At 38.1% G+C, this 21,723-nt stretch overlaps 1 protein-coding gene across 11 annotated transcripts in view; it reads right to left on the reverse strand.

The window, feature by feature from the left end:
- The window catches only part of EIF4G3 (eukaryotic translation initiation factor 4 gamma 3), a 383,092-nt gene that overhangs the window by 289,296 nt on the left and 72,073 nt on the right, over window positions 1-21,723 (reverse strand). For all 11 annotated transcript variants that reach the window (XM_032624986.1, XM_032624983.1, XM_032624984.1 and 8 more), the window contains one exon: window positions 7,488-7,563. Coding sequence is in view for 10 of the 11 variants with exons in the window: in XM_032624983.1 (XP_032480874.1) it covers window positions 7,488-7,563 (76 nt within the window). In the remaining variant the exon portion in view is untranslated. The remainder of the gene's footprint in view (window positions 1-7,487; window positions 7,564-21,723) is intronic.

Consider the following 21,723-nt stretch of genomic DNA (forward strand, 5'->3'; position numbering starts at 1 on the left):
GTTTTTTTTGCTTAACTTATGTGGAACCCAAACATCAAAGCTATTAACACAACCAAGCTAGTGCAAATGGCTCTCAACACTTGATTTGGATATTTTGAGTATGTTGGCTATCTCCCATGTGGTATAACGTTGATTGTTCTCAATTAATGTCTCGATTTGATCGCTATCAACTTCAACTGGTCTACCCAACTGCAGAGCATCGTCTAGCGAGAAATCTCCAGCACGAAACTTCGCAAACCACTTCTGACATATTTGATCAGTCACAGCACCTTCTCCATACACTGCACAAATCTTTTTTTGTATTTCAGTTGCATTTTTACCATTCTTGAAATAATAAAACATAATATGCCAAAAATGTTGCTTTTTTTCTTCCATCTTCAATATTAAAATGGCTACACAAAAATTCACCAATTTTGATGTTTCTTTTTTTTTAATGCATGCTGATAGGACAGCTGTCACAATAGAATCTAAGAAAACTGTTTCGAATGAAGTTAAAGACCACTAAGCGCTACTAGAGCCATCTTACGGAAAAAAACAATGCAACTTCTGGCCAACCCAATATTTTAACCTAGTAAAGCTGCTTTTGGGTATGTTAGCCAAAGGAAATAACCCTGTTTAAACAGAAAAAATATATACACATATATATGTACGAATATGTATTTTATATTGTATGTATCACAAAGTTATTTAAAATAGAAAATAAAGAAGGGATCTTTAAACCAAACACTAGCTTGTAAATTAACTGATTATGTAAATTATGGTTCATCTCATTGACATGCTACTTACTTAAGCTGTTAACATAATGTTTATAAATGCTATGTAACAGCATGACAATTATTTACAATGCAATGTTGTATTAAAAAAGAAAACTGCCAAATTGTATAATCATTATGATTTACATTATGTTTAGCAAAAACCAAACTCTATTATTAGGAGGAAAAAATAATATATGAAACATGATTATGACAAGTCTAAATTTTAAGCCCATAGTCTACTTTTTTTCCAGGAATAAACTAATGATAAACACAGCAACATGGATAAATCTCAGAATAATTAACCTGAGTGAAAAAACAAAGTCTAGAAAATGCAAATGAATCCATAATGACAGAAAGCGGACCAGCGGTGGGGGAAGGTAGAAACATGACAAAGCCATGAGGAAACTTTCGGGAGTGACGGGTATGTTAATTTTCTTGATTGTGGTAGAGGTTTTTGTTGCTATAAACTTATAATAAAACTTACCAAATTATACACTTTAAATACTACACTTCAGATATATTTAAATCACAAGCACTACATATCCTATATATCAAATACACTGAACAATGCTGTTCTTAAAAATAAAGTATAGGGCTTCCCTGGTGGCGCAGTGTTTGAGAGTCCGCCTGCCGATGCAGGGGACACAGGTTCGTGCCCCGGTCCGGGAGGATCCCGCATGCCGCGGAGCGGCTGGGCCCATGAGCCACGGCCGCTGAGCCTGAGCATCCGGAGCCTGTGCTCCGAAACAGTAGAGGCCACAACAGCGAGAGGCCCGCGTACAGGGGAAAAAAAAAAGTATTGTGAAATGTTATGACATTAAGGAGTAATTTATTCAAATTAAATAATTTATTGAAAGGAATTTTTCGTAAGCAGTTAATAACACAGCCCTTCCAATCCCATAGAATACAGACTGCTGCTTCTTGTAGTAAAGTCACTATTCCAGAAAAAAAATTTATTAAGTTTATCTCTGTAATTATGTTAAAAATACTGGTTTAATAGTCATAAAATCTAATTTCTCTAAATAAGATATACAGTTATCCCTAGGTATCTGAGAGGGATTGGTTCATAGACCCACTCCCCCCACAGATACCAAAATCCGAGGATGCTCAAGTCTCTTATATAAAATGGCTTAGTGTTCGCATATAATCTACATACATCCTCTCCTGTATTTTAAATCATCTCTAGATTACACTAATACCTAAAACAATGTAAGTGCTATGTAGATAGCTGCCAGCAAACAGCAAATTCAAGTTTTGCTTTTTGGAACTTTCTGAAATCTTTTTTTCCAAACATTTCGATCCACGGTTGGTTGAATCTGAGGATGAGGAACCCCTGGATACGGAGGGCTGACTATATAAGCCAAAAATATACAACATGGTAAAATTTCACATTTTGTTCTTCAGAAGCATGCCAATAAGACAGTTATTAATGAATATACTTCAGATTAGCTCATGCCTCTTTAGTTTTGCCATTTCCTCTCTACCACAGTATATACTGCTCTTACTAGCATTTAAAAAATACTGGCTTTATTCTTTTCTTGTTCATATGACGAATCACCCTAATTATGGTTAATGAAGAATAATGACAGAAGTATCCCTCTCATCCCTGATAAATATTCCAAGGAGAAACTTAGATAAACCAGACTATAATAAATAAATAATAAGCATGCTAAAATGTAAAATAAAGGCATTATAAAAGCTGAGCCCTACTTCTGATACCTCTTTGATTAGCAGCAGAGAACTTACCTAAACTGGCTGACAAAAGGGCATACAGCCTCCATATCAGACATTAAAAAGCAAAATCTTTGTATAATTTTTAAAGACTATCCAGGTGTCTTTCTGCCTTTCAAGGAATTTAACCAACTCAATTACAGTGACATATGGGCACCATATGAGGAGCCAGGAGGAGGTGAATTGAAGGTTAGCCTTTATTTCATGACACTAAATGCCATAAATGATGCTAATGGACCTAGACACTAGAGAATAATGACCAATACATAACCTTGGGGCTGAGAAAAAGGGAGACTAAGCACCTGGTCAACTACCCTCCTACTCATCGTTACTGGGCACAACAGCATTGTAAAAGTGGGGAAGAGACTTATATTACTAAGAATGGAAATAAGTGATCAAAAAGTAGAGACATCATATTTTAAGGTAACTTTTTACTGTCTAAAACCCCTGATCCTTCCAGAATAGGCATCACATATAACTGACATACCCGATTTTTAAATTAACTGAAGGACCACAAATATGGCAGTAGCTTTTAATAGTAAAAGTCAAATTTGATCTAACTCAAAAATAAATTCAAAACTTTAGATGCAAAACAATTCACATAAACTGTGTAGCAGGCACTGTGTTACTCACAGGATTTTGATTATCTCCTCTCTAAAGTACTAAGTTTACGAAGTCACATGTCCTCATTTATGAGTAATCTTAATAACATGCCTACACTTTAACTCAGGAATTGCATTTCTAGAAAGTTACTCTATAAAATAATCCAAAATACAGAAAAGGGTTAAAATTCAGTAGGTTATTCACGACAGGAAACAACCTAATGCTTAACTCCTCACAAAAATAATGTTCACATATATAAATTTTTCTCAACAAAGACCCTGTTCCTCACCCAGTGTTCCTTCCTATAAATAGTATCATGTTCATCCACTCAGTTGCTCAAGCGATGATCCACGACATCTTCCTTTACTCTTCTTTCTCTCACATCCCACATCCAAGCTATCATCATATCCTATTGACTCCATTTTCAAAATATATAGCAAACCCCATCTCTGACTGTTACCAGCTTAGAGCAAGCCACCATCATTTGCCTATATTACTACAATAACCGCCTACTGGTCTTGCTTTCCACCTCACAACCACAACCACTTACCCTCATCAGTCTATCCTCTATACAGTAGGTACAGTCACCTTAAAAAAAAAAATCAGATCTTCTGTTCTTAAATTTCCAATGCCTTTCCATCACACCTAGATTAAAATCCAAAATCTTTACCATGGTCTATAGTACCCTATATAATCTGATGCTCCAGATTCTATCTCTGGGCCTCTGCACTGCTCTTTCTTCTACCAGAAGTGCTCTTTCCCTAAAATCTACAATCTCACTCCCTTACTTCTTAAGTTTCTACTTAAATGCCATTTTTTCAGATAAAACTTCCCTGGGAGCCCTAGCTAAAGTAGGATGTCCAGTCATTCCTTATCCCTTTATCTCGCCTCGTTTTCATCAAGGCATTTATTACCACCTAACAGCATATTGCACATATATTTTTTTTTATTTAACTATCTTTCTATCTCACAAAAAAGTAAGCTCTATGAGAACTGCAGGTTTAGTTTGCTCACTACTATATTCCCAACATCTAGAACAGTGTCTGACACACATTAAAAGCTTAAGAGATAGGGCTTCCCTGGTGGCGCAGTGGTTGAGAGTCCGCCTGCCGATGCAGGGGACACGGGTTTGTGCCCCGGTCTGGGAGGATCGCACATGCAGCGGAGCAGCTGGGCCCGTGAGCCATGGCCACTGGGCCTGCGCGTCCGGAGCCTGTGCTCCGCAACGGGAAAGGCCGCAACAGTGAGAGGCCCGTGTACCACATAAAAAAAAATATATATATATATTATACAGAGCCTACAACACAGAAAGAGACAAAGGAACTATACCAAAAAACGGTTATAGTAGATGCCTCTAGAAATCAGTCAAGATTACTAGAAATTTTCATCTTCTTTTTCCTATCCTAATTTTGAAAATAATTTAATGTTGAAGGTATACTTTCATAATTAGCAAAAATTACATGTTAAGAGTTATGCCTCATAAAATTCTACAGCCTTTAAGCTCAGTACTTTTTTTTTTGGCCATGCCACACAGCATGCGGGATCTTAGTTCCCTAACCAGGGATCGAACCTGTGTCCCTGCAGTGGAAGCACAGAGTCTTATCCACTGGACTGCCAGGGAAGTCCCCAACCTCAGTACTTTAAACAAACAAACAACTCTGGCCTGGAGGAAGTCTGTGCCAGAAAAAAATTAAAGGTTATTTTTTTAATGTAAATTGAAGGTTCCCAATAAGTACAGTGAGCATATAGTTTATCATCCAAACTGGGACCATTTTAAGAGTTACAGAGGATTCAAAAAGTAACAGGTGTTTAGTTGATCTACAATAGGTGTAAACTGAGACTTGTTTTAAGCAAACCAAGAAAAAAAATTACTTTACCCATTACCTGCATGATGAACTTCTATCTCTTTAGGACAACCTTAAAACCTGCAAAACTCACTTTTCTCATCTCTACTTTGGCTACAAAACCTAGCACACATGCCACACTTCTGACTACTGACCATTCCATTAACCATGCCTCTAATTTTTCACTTCCTAGAGGCCTCTTCTTCCCTTTTCTGCTTAGAAGTCCTTTTTTTTTTGCGGTACGCGGGTCTCTCACTGTTGTGGCCTCTCCCGTTGCAGAGCACAGGCTCCAGACACGCAGGCTCAGCGGCCATGGCTTACGGGCCCAGCCGCTCCACGGCATGTGGGATCTTCCCGGACCGGGGCATGAACCCGTGTCCCCTGCATCAGCAGGCGGACTCTCAACCACTGCGCCACCAGGGAAGCCCTGCTTAGAAATCTTATACCTTCCAGCTTAGTGTCACTTCCTCAATGAAGCAACTTCTCCCTTTCCCATATAATAGCATGGTCATATCTCTAATCAAAGGTTCTCAACCCGAGCCTTATGAATGGCCTGCTGGACATCTGTGAAGTTCTGAAATTATACGTAAACACTTGGCATATGCTCTTTTTTGAGAAGAAAGCACTGTGACTATTTTCAGATTCTACAAGTAATTTATAACCCAAAAGGATAAGAATTATTGCTTTATCATATCACTTGGATTACAATTATTTATTTACTCATCTCTCTCACTATACTGTGAGTTTCTTTAAAGCACCCTATTTCCAAGGATGAATGGTATGATGAAATGAAACATTAAAAGCTATGTCCAGGGCTTCCTTGGTGGCGCAGTGATTGAGAATCCGCCTGCCAATGCAGGGGACACAGGTTCGAGCCCTGGTCCAGGAAGATGCCACGTGCCGCGGAGCAACTATGCCTGTGCGCCACAACTACTGAGCCTAAACTCTAGAGCCCACGAGCCACAACTACTGAGCCCACGCGCTGCATCTACTGAAGCCCACGTGCTCTAGAGCCCATGCTCCGCAACAAGAGATGCCACTGCAATGAGAGGTCCGCGCACCGCAACCAAGAGTAGCCCCCACTCACTGCAACTAGGGAAAGCCTGCGTGCAGCAACAGAGACCCAACACAGCCAAAAATAATAAATAAATAAAAATAAATAAAAATTTTTTAAAAAGACATGTCCAGGGACCTCCCTGGTGGCTCAGTGGATAAAACTCTGAGCGCCCAATGCAGGGGGCACAGGTTCAATCCCTGGTCAGGGAACTAGATCCAACATGCATGCTGCAACTGCGAGTTCTCATGCCACAACTAAGGAGCCCTGGAGCCGCAACTAAGGAGCCCACGAGCCACAACTAAGGAGCCCACCTGCTGCAACTAAGACCCCACGCAACCAAATAAATAAATATAAAAAAATTTTAGGGCTTCTCTGGTGGTTCAGTGGTTAAGAATCCTCCTGCCAATGCAGGGGACACAGGTTCAACCCCTGGTCCGGAAAGACCCCACATGCTGTGGAGTAACTAAGCCCATGAACCAAAACTACTGAGCCTGGGCTCTAGAGCCACAACTACTGAGCCTGTGTGCCACAACTACTGAAGCCTGCATGCCTAGAGCCCGTGCTCCACAACAAGAGAAGCCACCACAATGAGAAGCCCACACACCACAATGAAGAGTAGCCCCCGCTCACCGCAATAGAGAAAGCCCATGCACAGCAACAAAGACCCAACGCAGCCAAAAATAAATAAAATAAATTCTTAAAAAAAGAAAGAGAAAATAAGGGGAGAGATCCCCCCTCCCTTAGAAAAAAAAATTTTTTTAATTTAAAAAATAAAGATATGTCCAGGAATTCCCTGGCAGTCCAGTGGTTAGGACTCCGTGCTTTCACTGCCGAGGGCCTGGGTTCAATCCCTGACTGGGGGACTAAGATCTCGCAAGCTACATGGCACAGCCCAAAAAAAAGACATGTCCAGCTCCTTGATTCTCCCCTAAATTCCCTTAGGCTCACTGTAATACCCCTGTAATCTGCTTCTAATTTTATTATCTTCATCCTCTAACTTTTAAATTTCCCTTCATTTATGAATTTGAATCTATCATTTAACATAAATATTTAAATTTACTCCCATTAACCACTGTTCTCTTTTCTAAACTTTCTGCATTTTTATATGTAATCAAAGAAGGAAAAAAGTAAAATAAAAAATTTAAGTTAAAAGTGTAAAATTTAAGAAAAAATATCCAAAAGAAAATTAAAACTCAGTGTCCTAGAAGAATCGCAATAATTATGGAAGGAGGAAAAGGGAGGAAAAAGAACACAGGTGTACAAGTCAATCTACCTTAACAGAATGTTTCTTTCATGTCTACTTCTTAAATTAAGATGACAGGGGAAAAGACCTATTCACCTTATTATATTATATACATCTAATTCTGTTCGAGATTTGATTGAACTTTTCTGTCAAAAGCCTATATTATGTACCAATCTAACAAACACGGCCTATAATATCAAAGGTTCATGTGCAAAAAACACACACAATCTGACAAACAATCCTGAGGTACTCACCGTGCTGTACACTGCCGAGACAGTAGGAGTGAAGATTCGATCCTCGAGAGGCTGCTGCACAGGTCCTCTAGGAATTCTAGAAGAGCGAGTTAAGGATAAGAGAACTCGAAGATGAACTGCTTTAGCAGTAAGAGCAAATTACAACCACAAAATTCTGTCAATGACCCAAGCTTTGTAATCCAGTTAGTGGAGTTATACAGTTATTTCTCCAGAGAAACTAGAAAACAAAGTATTTCAAATTTCCTAATGTGATTAGATCAGTCTCTCCAAAAGTGATTCCCGTTATAAACATTCCATGGAAACTCAAAACAAATAAAAATCATACAACAAGCCTCCTAACTTTAGGCCCATGATGAGAATCTACTACCTTTACTTTCTAGAGAAAAAGACTAAGGAAGTATAAGCAGGATATTCAGAAAGATAAGACGAATTCATCAACGTGGAAATTGCTAACAAAGACCTAGTCTGTTCTGCGAATACAATTGTTTCCTTGTTTTTCTTTTTTAGCTGTTATTTTCCCAATATCTACCCACCAACTCCTCATTTTTATGAAAGAGGCTCTCCACTGTAATTTAGTTTAAAATATTTCAACATGTCAGGATATTCTTCAAAAGACAAAAGGCTATCATTTTATTCAGCTTCAAAACTGAAAGACATAAGCTCTTCTCCCTGGTAAGGTGGTATTTTACCTCTGTAAGAATGACAACCAAGAGACTTGGTACAGAAGGTTAACAGCAATTATCTCTGGATGACAGGATTACATAACTGCCTTTTCTACCATAAATGTGAAGTATTTGTATAATTTAAATGTATTTTAAAAGAAAGACTACAAATATAATAAACCCAAAATAAGACAGAATTATTTCTTCAACCTAACTAATATTTAATAGTTCTCAATCATGTTCCCTTCTAACTTAATGAAACAGTAAGGAAGAAAAAGTGACAGCTGCAAATAATAATTTTATATGAATGACCACAAGTTGCAGAGGTCTAAGAGAATCTTTAGAAGTAAAATTCTTTATATCCAGGTAGCAAAAGTTTACTGAGGTGGAGAGGGAAAACAAAACAAAACAAAACCAAAAAACCCAATGCTTTAGTCATTCAAAATTAGTAACACTGTACCAGTCTCTAGTTAGTTCTTCAAACTAGCAACCTCAGACAACAGTTCCATGCGTTACCATCATCCCCTACACACAAAGAACTGATTTAAAATGCTGCACTGAGAAATAACAAAGCTGAAACATTTCATAAAGGAACTGCTTCATCCAAAGAAACTGTATATATGTTTGCAATGTAGAAAACATAAGCCTAACAAGTTTCAGGACAAAAGTCCTTTATATTAGTTTGTCAGTTCTTTCAGAATGAAGATTACCCCTAGCCAAAATAAAACTTTCTTTGAATTATGGCTCTGCATTGTGGTCACATGAATGGTAGAAAATATGAGACTGTTCTTTCTTCTACAAAGCCAACTGCTAGTAGTTTTTCTAGCTAGGGCCAACTGTCACTAGGTGGGAGTAAGTTCTCAAATGAGTCACCGGTAGTAGGCCCCAAGAGCTGAGCCATACCATTTAACCTTACTAGGAAAGGTTAAGGCTCCTGATTTCTATTAGTAACTTTACTGGCTAACAATATTACTGCTAACTACAAGACTTCTAAAGAGGCAATCATATATTTGGTCAATATTCCAGTAACAAACATTCTTTTTCCTTGGTCACATAAAGAATATTGACGTCATTTATTCCCCTCTCTGAAAACTACCAACAGAATATTGTGGATTAATAAACTGTTTCTTAAAAGACCATTTGGATAAAAATATTTAAGACAAAAACATAGTTCTATAAAAGAAAACTGAAAACCGAAGTCAGGAGATCTGAATCTAGAGCATGCGGCAAGCCTAACCAACCATGTTGTCCTCAATGAACCATTTTACAGTATCTCCTACAAACTTAGTCGCAGCAAAATGAAGTAATTTGCCCAAGTTAACAAGGCTAATTAAGGCCAGGACAGGTTTCTTCTGTATTCTAAAGACAGTGCTCTTCCTATTACATCGACGCGCCCATGGGCAGAATACTTTATAGCATAGTAAAAAAGCATTATCACAACCTGGTCAAAATATGGTTGCCCCTATCTTCCGGACAGAATTAAATCAGTGGTTCATCTCATAAAAGAGTCAATGGAGTGTCACTCTAAAATTTCTAAGAAGTCCCAAATTCTTGGCCCAGGCTGAATCACCTGCCCAACGGCAAATGAACACACTACTGCAGACTGGGCACGTAATGCATGAAACCAAGGGAACTTATTTTACGGAGCAATTTTCTCCTTAATTCGTAGTGGTGATGGTTGCACATCTTCATAAATATGGTTTAAAAAAAACCCCACTGAACTGTGTACACTTTAAAATTGTGAATTTTATGGTATGTGAATTATATCTCAATTTTTTTAATGGTATTTTAGTAATTTGCAACTAGGCTGTTTAGCACCCCCTCCTTCCACTAAAAAGGCCTAGATAAATAAGCATGAGATAAGCACTGCTAGGCATTTTCTCCAGAAACAGGTGAATTTCAAAGAAACGGCACACATGTAAAGCTCTTACACTACATACTTCCTAATTCTGCCTGTCATTAAGATTACCAGCCCTCACCAAGCTCTGTATCTCCAGCATAAATCACTGGATGCTTACCTCCCTTTCAGTTCAACATGACAAGCAAACAGCTTCTCATAATACCACTTAAAATTCTAATTCAAACAATGAGCAGCGTAATATGCATGTGCAGTGCTCCAGACCACACTGTTTTTATTTTTTAAATCTCATGACTGAAATACAGTAGCACACCCACTTGACACTTCTGTACTTCAAACTGCTATGATTTATATTATGTCATTAGGAAATACAAGCATAATCGCTAGCAAGATTAGACAGCTGCTATGTAAGAACCGAATTAATAAGACTCAAGTATTGGCTTGGCCATAAAGTTTGTTTGCATTTTTCCATAACATGTTATGGAAAAAACCCAAACGAACTTTATGGCCAACCCAAAATAGAGCTATAAATGCAAAAAAATTCTAATTCCCCACCTTCTTTCTAATAAAAAATTAAAAGACAAACTTCAGAAACAAAATTTGAGGGTTAAATAAGAGTAGTAAAACACAGTAGACTCTGATTATTATAGTACTCACTACATACTCTCCACTAAATGTCAATTAGGCAGATAGGCAGATATTCATCAGAGAAATCCAAGGATCTATGAGGAGATTACATAATGATCTGAACATTTCCTACTTACACCATGAAGGAAAGAGGAGACCTATAATTTTCTGAGCACAGATGTTTACCGACATTTCAAGGATGATGAACTCCCACCAGGATGAAACTTCTTAATCTATGGCAATCATATCTGACCCTGGGTTTGACATATAGTCAGTACCTCCTCAAAAGGTAGATTTTGACAAATTAGAAAACAAGTAGTGAAAACAAGTAGTGAGGGACTTCCCTGGTGGTCCAGGGGTTAAGAATCCACCTTCCAATGCAGGGGACACGGGTTCGATCCCTGGTCGGGGAACAAAGATCCCACATGCCGCAGGGCAACTAAGCTGGCGCGCCACAACTAGTGAACCCGGGCACTCTGGAGCCCACACACCACAACTAGAGAAGCCCATGTGCCGCAACTAGAGAAGCCCACACGCTGCAATTAAGAGCCTGTGTGCCACAACGAAGACCCAGCGCAGCCAAAAATTTAAATTAAAAAAAAAAAAAATTAACCCTTTCCTACACTCAGAAAAGCTTCGTAAAAGATAAGGGCTAGAGCTGTACTACCAAGAGACTGTAGATAAGTAAGAGAAGCAAATTCCAGAATGGAGCCTTCAGCAGATAACAGTAAAGCATCCAGCTAATTTCTACTTACCTAAATGGCACCAAAGACAGAGCCCATCCTCAAACTCAAGTATGAAAGTATACTGGTAAGATTAATGCATGTTATTATGAAAGATGAAACGGACAGGAATAAATTAGAGTTTGAAGCTGTCAAATGTAGGCACCAAGCATGTAAAATGTCCCAAAAAGCAGAACATCCTGAATGACCCGACCTAGCAACTACAGAAATCTCAGGGGTCACAACTTTAGTAATTCTGTATGGACAAAAGCAAAACAGAAACTGTATTCTCAAACCTAAACACTATGACATATCTACTCCTACTTTAACCTTGGGATCTATAACAGAATGTGTTAAAAAAATTATTTTTTCAGGGCTTCCCTGGTGGCGCAGCGGTTGAGGGTCCGCCTGCCGATGCAGGGGACACAGGTTCGTGGCCCGGTCCGGGAGGATCCCACATGCCGCGGAGCAGCTGGGCCTGTGAGCCATGGCCGCTGAGCCTGCACGTGCATCCAGGGCCTGTGCTCCACAACGGGAGAGGCCGCAGCAGTGAGAGGCCCGCGTACCGCAAAAAATAAGTAAATAAATAAATAATTTTTTCTTCATTGCTGCTTATCTTTTGCCACTAAAACTTCACAGAAATAAAACTAGCCAATTTTAATATTTGTTTCAACTCAATTTCATGTTGAGCTGTTAATTCAGGTCCAAAATCCTTTATTGGAATTCAGAATTTTTCCACTGTTAGAAAGTTAATAAGGCAGCACTCCTTAATCAAATACATTAATATCTCTACTGTAAAATATATGAATATTGAAATTTCTGTATTTCTGTCCAGAGTTTTTGCCAATTTCAGAAAACAATTAGTTTCCCCAAGCTCTTTTGATTTTAGAATTGCAAGCCTATACCTTCTTTCCCATTGTGTTTTAGCTCTAAAAGTCTCCGGAAATCACCATTTGAATGTTAACAACTAAGAACCATTATATTGCTTTCTTTTCTTTTCTTTCCTTTTCTTTTTTTAAACAAATCCAGAAACGTTAGTCTCCAAGCGCTTAGCCAGAAATGCCTTTGTTCTGACTCTGGTTTTCTAACTCAGAACACAACTCACCACATATTACAAACTGATTTCCTGACAGTCGCATTTAAATTTACCCAGAAACATACTCTGCTTAGGTTTTGTGTTTTGTTTTTTTTTTTTAAAGACCAATATTGCCAAAGAAAATGGCTGCTGACCATGCTGTTAATATTTTGTAATTCTGTTTTTAGTTTTTGAAGAACCTCCATACTGTTTATCATAGTGGCTGCACCAACCAACAGTGTAGGAGGGCTCCAAAAAGTAATGAATTACTGATACAACAACATGAGTGAATCTCAAATGCTAATTAAGTTAAGTGAAAGAAGCTAGACTCAAAATGGCTATGAGTCCATTTATGTAACACTCCGGCAAAGGCAAAACTATAGTGGCTAGGGCCTGGGGAAGAGTTTACCTAAAGAGAGACAGCACTATGATCCAGCAATCACACTCTTGGGCATATATACAGACAAAACTGTAATTCAAAAACATACATGCACCCCTATGTTCACAGCAACACTGTTTCCAACAGCCAAGACATGGAAGCAACCTAAATGTCCACTGACAGATGAATGGATAAAGAAGATGTGGTACATATATATACAATGGAATACTACTCGGCCATAAAAAAGAACAAAATAATGCCATTTGCAGCAACATGCATGTAACTAGAGATTATCATACTAAGTGAAATAAGTCAGAAAGAGAAAGAAAAATACCATATGATATCACTTCATGTGGAATCTAAAATATGACACACATGAACTTACCTACGAAATGGAAAATGACTCAGATATACAGAACAGACTTGTGGTTGCCAAGGGTGGGGGTGGGGGATGGACTGGGAGTTTGGGATTAGCAGATGCAAACTATTACATATAGAATGCAACTATTATATATAGAATTATATATAGAATATCTACTATATAGGACAGGGAACCATATTCAAAATCCTATAATAAACCATAATGGAAAAGAATATGAAAAAGATACGTATGTATAACTGAACCACTTTGTTGTACAGCAGAAACTAACACAACATTGTAAATCAACTATACTTCAATAAAATTTTTTAAAAAGAGAGATGGCACTGAAGGACTGTAATTAGGTGATGGAACTTTTCCGTATCTTCAGTATGATGGGGCTGCAAAACTCTGCATTTATCAGAATAAATAAAACTAGATATCTAAAATAAGTGAGTTCTGAGTTTCTCCAAAGGTTAAGCAACAAAGTCACTAAATGACTCAGCAATACTCACTCCTAGGTATACATCCAAGAGAAATAAAAACATGTGCACACAAACCTAATAAATGAATGCTCATAATCAGCATTATTTGCAATAGCCAAAAAGTAGAAACAATGTTTTCATCAACTGATGAATGGATAAACAAAATGAAGTATATCCATACAATGAATTTTATTTGGCAATAAAAAGAAATGGAAGTCCTGATACATGCTACAACATGGATGAACCTTGAAAACACAATGCTAAGTGAAAAAAGCCAGTCACAAAAGACCACATTTTGTATAATTCCACTTATATGAAATGACCAGAACAGGCAAATCCACAGACAAAAAGTATAAAAGAAAAAGACTAGCAGATGCTTAGGCCTGAGGGGATGGGTGGAAATGGAGGAAGGAGGGATGACTGCTAAAGGATATGGGTTTCTTTTTGAAGTAATCTAAAATCAGGTTCTAAACCTATGGTGATAGTTACACTAGTCTGTAAATATACTAAAAACCAATAAACTATACATTTTAAATGGGTGAATTTTATGTTATGTGAATTATATCTCAATAAAGCTGTTATCAAAAAAGTGAATAACATTGTAGGTAATTTGTAAACAAATTTTTTAAATAATAATATTAAAACTTCATGGTGGGGCAAGCACTTTGTCTACTACTCTATCCCCAGACACTAGAATATTGCTAAAAAGAGTCATAAACTCAAAATGCTTCATCATCATGATCAAGTCCAATAGACTTATTTTTTAAGATAAGTGATTTTTTTTTTTTTTTTTTTTTGGCCATGCCACACAGCTTATGGGATCTTAGTTCCCCAACCAGGGATTGAGCCCAGACCCTGCCAGTGAAAGCACCGAGTCCTAACCACTGGACCGCCAGGGAATTCCCGTAGTCCACTAGACTTAAAAGAAGTATGGCTCATCCTAAGAATCTACATAGCAAACAAAGAGAAGTTGTATGCAACAGTAATAGCGAAACAGGTGCCCCACAGGAAAATGGGTAGCTGGATTTATGCAGTGAACTGAATTTCTTTCAATGGCAGAAAGAAATACAGGATCTTATACTCTCCTGAAACTCTGCCTAATGGCCTTGCAACATGGAAACTTGCCCAGCCAGCTTCTTGACCCTACTCCCGACAAACTTTTCTCTTCAGTAATATCTGGAAAAGATCCTTCTCTATCCACAGCCAACAAACCCAAGCCAAAGCACACTTACACTAAACCAGTGGATCAATACTGCTTGTCAATATACCAAAGGGGAGATTAATTATAGTATCTAGAAATGAGTCAAGGTATTTCTGTTCACTAGAAAAACGGTAACAAAGAAAACCACATTTAACAGAAGAAATAACTTCATAAAATAAAGAATCATGGTTAATTCACCAACAATGAAAACCACACCAAATTATACTTGGAAGGTCCACATTGCTCTAGTCAACCTAACAACAAATGCAGGAATTCCATATACCTAGTACGCTCTACTCCACAGGAAAACTCTTCAAATATCTCAGTACTGTTTATATTAATAAATCTTTTAGTCTTTATTAAGTCTTTATTATTTAGTCTTTATCTTTTAGGTGAAATACTCACTTCCTTTTGACCACTCGTGGAGAGGCAAATGTGGTATAATCCTATCAGAGTAAAGTGGAAGGGAGACAATTTTCTTATTATCAATGCAAACAAAGATTGTGTGAGCTCTCTTTACCTCTGCTTATTAATATATTCATGTTGTCTGTAATAACCTATTGTCCATGTGTGTTTTCTTTCCACCTAAAATTGTCACAGGGCTTCCCTGGTGGCGCAGTGGTTGAGAGTCCGCCTGCCGATGCAAGGGACACGGGTTCGTGCCCCAGTCCGGAAAGATCCCACATGCAGCAGAGCGGCTAGGCCCGTGAGCCCCGGCAGCTGAGCCTGAGAGTCTGGAGCCTGTGCTCCGCAACAGGAGAGGCCACAACAGTGAGAGGCCCGCATACCGCAAAATAAATAAATAAATAAAAATAAAATACAATAGTCACAGAGTCATGTCTGATTCATTCTGGGCATAACTATAAGTAATCAATCATTTGAATGTAAACAAAATACATTTGCACCTATTTAATTTCATCATGCAGATTCTCATTCATTTCATTTTGAAATCTAATCTTACACTCAATTTTTTCATCTAAATTTCCCAGTAGTTTTTACAAGGATAAAAAGTTCATTTTAATTTAAATCACTGGGGTAAAAAATACTAAACAGGTCAGAATTAAAGAAAGAGCACTGTGATACTCCAGAAACCCCTTCTTCTTGGCCAGAGGAAATGGAGGAAAGAGTCCTTGTGGGCCAGAGTATTAGGGGAATTCCAAAGAAGAAAAGTAGAGGAGGAGGATCCCTATTTCTTTGTATGAACCTACATAAGTCCAGGCTCACCCTCAAAGTTGTACATAAATGGGACAGATCCAAAGCAGCACATTAAAAGCTCTGAAAATAAACGAAGATTAGAACCACCCCCCACAGAGAGACAAAACTTGAGCCCTGAGCCTAATCAAGTTGATTGTCTGCTTAAAAAAAATTTTTTTAATCACAATTCTCCAAGGATTATAACAGGACCCAGAATCTATAAAACATAAAATTTTGGGACTTCGCTGGTGGTCCAGTGGTTAAGCCTTCACCTTCCAATGCAGGGGGTGAGGGTTCAATCTCTGGTCAGGGAGCTAAGATCCCACATGCCTTGGGGCCAAAAAACCCAAAAAAAAACATAGAACAGAAGCAATATCATAACAAATTCAATAAAGACTTTAAAAATGGTCCACATCAAAAAAAAAACTTAAAAAAAAATACAAAACATAAAATTTTAAATGTCCAGGATACAATCTGAAATTACTCGGCATACAAATATAGTAAAATGTAACCAATTCTCAAGAACTAGCAGTCAAATCTAACAAGGTTGATTGCTTAAAAAATATTCTCCAAATGATTCAGAATTTATAAAGCTTAACATTTACAGTGTCTAGGACACAATCCAAAATTATGTGACATACAAAGAACCAAGAAAATGTAACCAATTCTTAGGAGAAAAGACAATCAACACATACCAACCTTGAAAAGACTCAGATATTAGAATTATCAGGCATAGAACATAAAGCAACTATTATAACTATGCTCCAAGAGGTAAAGGTAAACACATTTGAAATGAATGGAAAGATAGAAATCCTCAACAGACTGATACAAACTGTAAAAAAGAACCAAGTGGAAATTTTGGAACTGAATGATACAACATCTTTAAAAAATTCACTGGGTGGTATCAGTAACAAAATGGAGATGACAGAGGAAACAGTCAGTGAATCAGAAAATAGATCAATGAAAATAAAGAAAGAAAAACAATTACTAAAAATAACAAGGAGATAAGGAGGCGAAGGTGGAAAATTACATAATATAGAAGTTTGCAATGGTAAGTTATAAGTTGTTAATGTAACCCGTGGGTCAGCAAACTTTTTCTCAAGAGGCTAGATAGTAAATATTTGTGCATTCATGGTATTTGTATGAGTCTGCGAGCCATATGGTCTCTGTCACAATTGCTCGCCTACACTGCTGTAACGCAAAAGAAGCTACAGACAACATGTAAAATGAATGCGTATGGCATGTTCCAATAAAACTCATTTACAGAAATAGGCAGCTGGCTAGTGGGCCATAGGTTGCCTACCCTTAATTTAACCTAATAAAAGAGTTTTCCCCAATACTTTGTACAACACTACCTACTTAAGATTATAAATGCTCAGTTATACAATATCTGGTAACACAAACCTTATGTTTCCAAACAGTAATTAAATTCATCCATGAGGTAGATGGAAGAAGAGTTATAGTACTATGTCAACAAACTGATATTAGTGAGATTCTTGAAATTATCATTAATAAAACAATAGTATTATCTGAAAAAATTAAGAGTGTACATATGGCTTAAATTCAGACTAGTTTTTAATAACTAAGACAAATTCTGATATGCCAATAATCACGTGTAAATGTTAATTCAGTAACAATGACAGTGAATCCTTAAGTAATTTTACTCCACAATCTCTAGTAGTAGTACTAGTAGTAGTAGTAGCAGTAGTAGTAATAAAAACAAAAGAAATAAATATCAGGAGAAAAAATAATTTTAACATATCCACCCATATTAAAAGAAACAGGAAGACATATTTTGTTTCAATTCTCTTTCCTATTAAACCACCTTCAATAATACTAAAAATTAATATTAAAGTCAACGATCTCATACTGTCGTTTTCATTCTGACAAATTTACTGTTCTAAAGAAAAAATATTTGCGCGTATTTCTTAAAAATCTGCATTTATGAAAACACACTGATCTCCCTATAGTATACTGACTCACTAATGCTCCCTAATGTTTTTTATTTTGTTTTGTTTTGCTTTTTGGCTGCGCCTTGCAGCCTGCAGGATCTTAGTTCCCCAACCAGGGATCGAACCCCTGCCCACTGCAGAGGAATTGCGGAGTCTTAACCACTGGACTGCCAGGCAAGTCCCTCCCTATTGTTCTGAGACATGGTTTGTTTGATTTCATGTGCTATAACAACATTCTGAAGTACAGTAGTCCAGTGGCCCAGTCCATATGGCTAGCTGCACTCTGCTCCTATGTTGCCTTCTATTCACCATCCCTGTCCCCTTCTAAACTCTGACTACTATCAGTCACCCAGTCCCCTACACCAAATATTCACTATTTAAATAGCAAGGAGGCAGCCAAAAAGGAATGTTAAATCCTCCCTGCTCCCTAACTATTGCTCAACTTTGGAAAATCCTGTTTTAAGAGGACTGTAGAAGGTTATAAAGAATTCCCAAGAGAATAGTGAATGTGATTCATTTCACCTAGAGCAGGATGAGTGAACGGTGACTATAAGGATTGGCTAACAGTAGTGAAAGGGTGAAAAAGAAGAGGAAAGAAGAATGAAGAAATAAGATCCATCTCCCCCACATTTTTTTTTTTTTTTTGCAGTACGCGGGCCTCTCACTGCTGTGGCCTCTCCCGTTGCGGAGCACAGGCTCCGGACGCGCACGCTCAGCGGCCATGGCTCACGGGCCCAGCCGCTCCGCGGTATGTGGGATCCTCCCTGACCGGGGCACGAACCCGTGTCCCCCGCATCGGCAGGCGGACTCTCAACCACTGCGCCACCAGGGAAGCCCCATCTCCCCTTTTTTTAAGTGACCAAAATCCTACTTTCCTGTGTAAAAGCATACTCACCACAGAATTTCCTAATGCTTTGTGCTCTAGAGGCTCTGGATTGGAGTCAGACAATCTTGGGTTCCGTTCCTAGCTTTAGCCTTTAGTACACTGTGTAGTCATAGTTAATCTCTAAACAGCAGCTTCCTCAATTGTAAAATGGTTACATAAAACATTCATAAATTGCTCTGAGGATTAACTAAGTCACTAGACTAAATACTCTCTGCATGATGCCTGCCGGGTATTTGTCATTCAATCCCTGTCAATTCCCTCTTCTAGCCCCCAAATTAGAATATGATACAACCATGGTTTGGGAAGTGGCATTAGAAGGACAAATGCAAGCAGCCGGCTTTTAAGCAGCTAGTCATTTCATTCATTCATTTTCAACAAATATTTTATAAGTAGCTGCAAAGTAGTGAATAAAATAAGCAAAGTCACCAAACTCATGGTGCTTACATTCTATTGGGGGCAGACAGACAAAAAGTTAACCAGATAATTAAAATGGTGAAAATGGCATGAAAATAAAAAGAATGATATAAGAAGTGAGTAATAGTATTCTGGATAAGACAGACGAGATAACTTCTAAATTGGGATCTGAAGGGTGCAAATTATCCATTCTACAAAAAGCAAGGGAAAGAGCATTCTAGGAAGGGGGCATCAAGTGCAAAGGTCAGAAGTTGAAAAGGGCTGTGTTCAAAGATCATGAAGCTAGAGGGGGGTAGGGGAGGAATGGATTGGGAGTTCGGGATTAGCAGATGCAAACTATTATATATAAAGAATGGATAAACAAAAAGTCATACTGTATAGCACAGGATATATTCAATATCCTATATTAAACCATAATGGAAAAGATTACGAAAAAGAATATACATATTCATGTATAACTGAATCACTGCTGTACAGAAGAAATTAACACAACATTGTAAATCAACTATACTTCAATAAAACAAATTTTTTTAAAAAAATGATCATGAAGGCTTCCCTGGTGGCGCAGTGGTTGAGAGTCTGCCTGCCGATGCAGGGGACACAGGGACACGGGTTCGTACCCAGGTCCGGGAAGATCCCACGTGACGCGGAGCGGCTGGGCCCGTGAGCCACGGCCGCTGAGCCTGCGCGTCCGGAGCCTGTGCTCCGCAACAGGAGAGGCCACAACAGGGAGAGGCCCGCGTACCGCAAAAAAAAAAAAAAAAAAATGATCATGAGACTAGAGTGAAGGGAGTATGTAGGGAGTGGTCATCACAGAGTTCAGAAACTCAAGCAGGAGCTACGTCATCTGAAGCTGTGTAGGCCCTGGTAAACAATATGAAATCTAAGGTCAACAGCAACAACAGTAGAGCTTCAACGGAGGAGGAGCATAAGATTAATAGTATTTTTTAAAGACCATTCTGAATGTTTATGAAAAAATGAATTGGAGAAGGGTAGGGAAGGAAATAAGGAGACTAGTTAGGAGACTGTAGCAGCTGTCTAGGTCAGAGATGATTGTGGCCTGGAAGAGAGTAGGACAGTAGAAATAAATGGAGAAAAGGCCAAGTTTAAACAGTAAAAGCAACAGGGTTTGCTACTGCCTAAGAGTAGAGGAGTGAAGGAAAAGAATAATCAAAGAAAGGCTTACAGACGTTTTACCTTGAGCAGCTAGGTAGACAGCAATATTATTTAGCAAAACTGGGAAAGAACAGGTTGAAGTAGGGGTGAGAAGGAAATCAAGAGGTCTGAAATGCCAGTTGGAAATCCAGGAGGAGATGTAAATACACAAATTGGATAAATGAATATTTAGGTCTGGCTAAAAATCTGATCTAAAAATACAAAAATTTGAAAGTCATCAACATAAAAATAGTATTTAAACCCAAGAGAAATAAAGAAGCAAAGTACCACAGCCCTGAGAGTGAGACAAAGGAGGCATCAGCAAAGGACCCTGCCCAGGTAGGAGGAAAATCGACAGATGCAGTAGTACTGGGGTACCAAAGGACCACATCATTATTCAGGGAAGTGAAGTGAATATTGCATCTATAACATTCTCTTTATACTCTAACTGCCGACACACCAGAACAAGAGTAACCAACTTGCCAGCCTTCCAGGAAGCCTTGAGAATCCAGTTTTAGACCACATGGGCTGCTACACGTTAGCCAACGTGTTGCTAAAATCTCATCATTAAAAAAATAAAGTATGAATAAATGGAAACTATCTCCTAGAATTGAACTAATACATTCAAGGCATTTAACAGTATCTGGGATACAGTAAACCTCAACAAACATTAGCTATCATGGTGGTTATTTTAAAAACTCTCTAATTTTGAAAATGGCTTAGTGTTTACAGACACAAATCTTTGTGACTAAAAGATAATCTGAGTTCTCAGGCTCCAAGGCAGAGCACTCCACAAGATAGATATACCCTTAAACGGTTTGTCAAATGTGTGAAGTTTTATTAATGAAACAAGTGATACCATTAGTGTAAGCATTATTACAGCTATACATACAAGTTCTAAGAATTTTTTTAAGGAGGGGACTGATAAGTATTTTCCTACTGCAGAAGAAGGGGAACTGGATAAAAACAGAGTCAGGCTCAATTTTATTCAGCTATATGCAGCTACAGTAAGTTATCTGCATTTCTCAAACTTAGGTCTTACGTGTCAAGGTTCACTTTGACCCCTGAAGTAGATAGATATGTAGAAAAAAGGTTAACAGCTTCCTCAATAACTAGATTACCTTGTGGGAAATGATCTGATCTCCTCAGTTTCCTCATCTATACTCTGTGGGAATGATGGGAAGATTTAACAAAACAAGGCTTGTGATGTGCTTGGCACATAATAGGCAATATCTAATTATTTCAAATAGTTCTTCCATAAAGATTAT

This window comes from Phocoena sinus, chromosome 1 (assembly GCF_008692025.1).
Source record: "Phocoena sinus isolate mPhoSin1 chromosome 1, mPhoSin1.pri, whole genome shotgun sequence".
NCBI classification, from domain to species: domain Eukaryota; kingdom Metazoa; phylum Chordata; class Mammalia; order Artiodactyla; family Phocoenidae; genus Phocoena; species Phocoena sinus.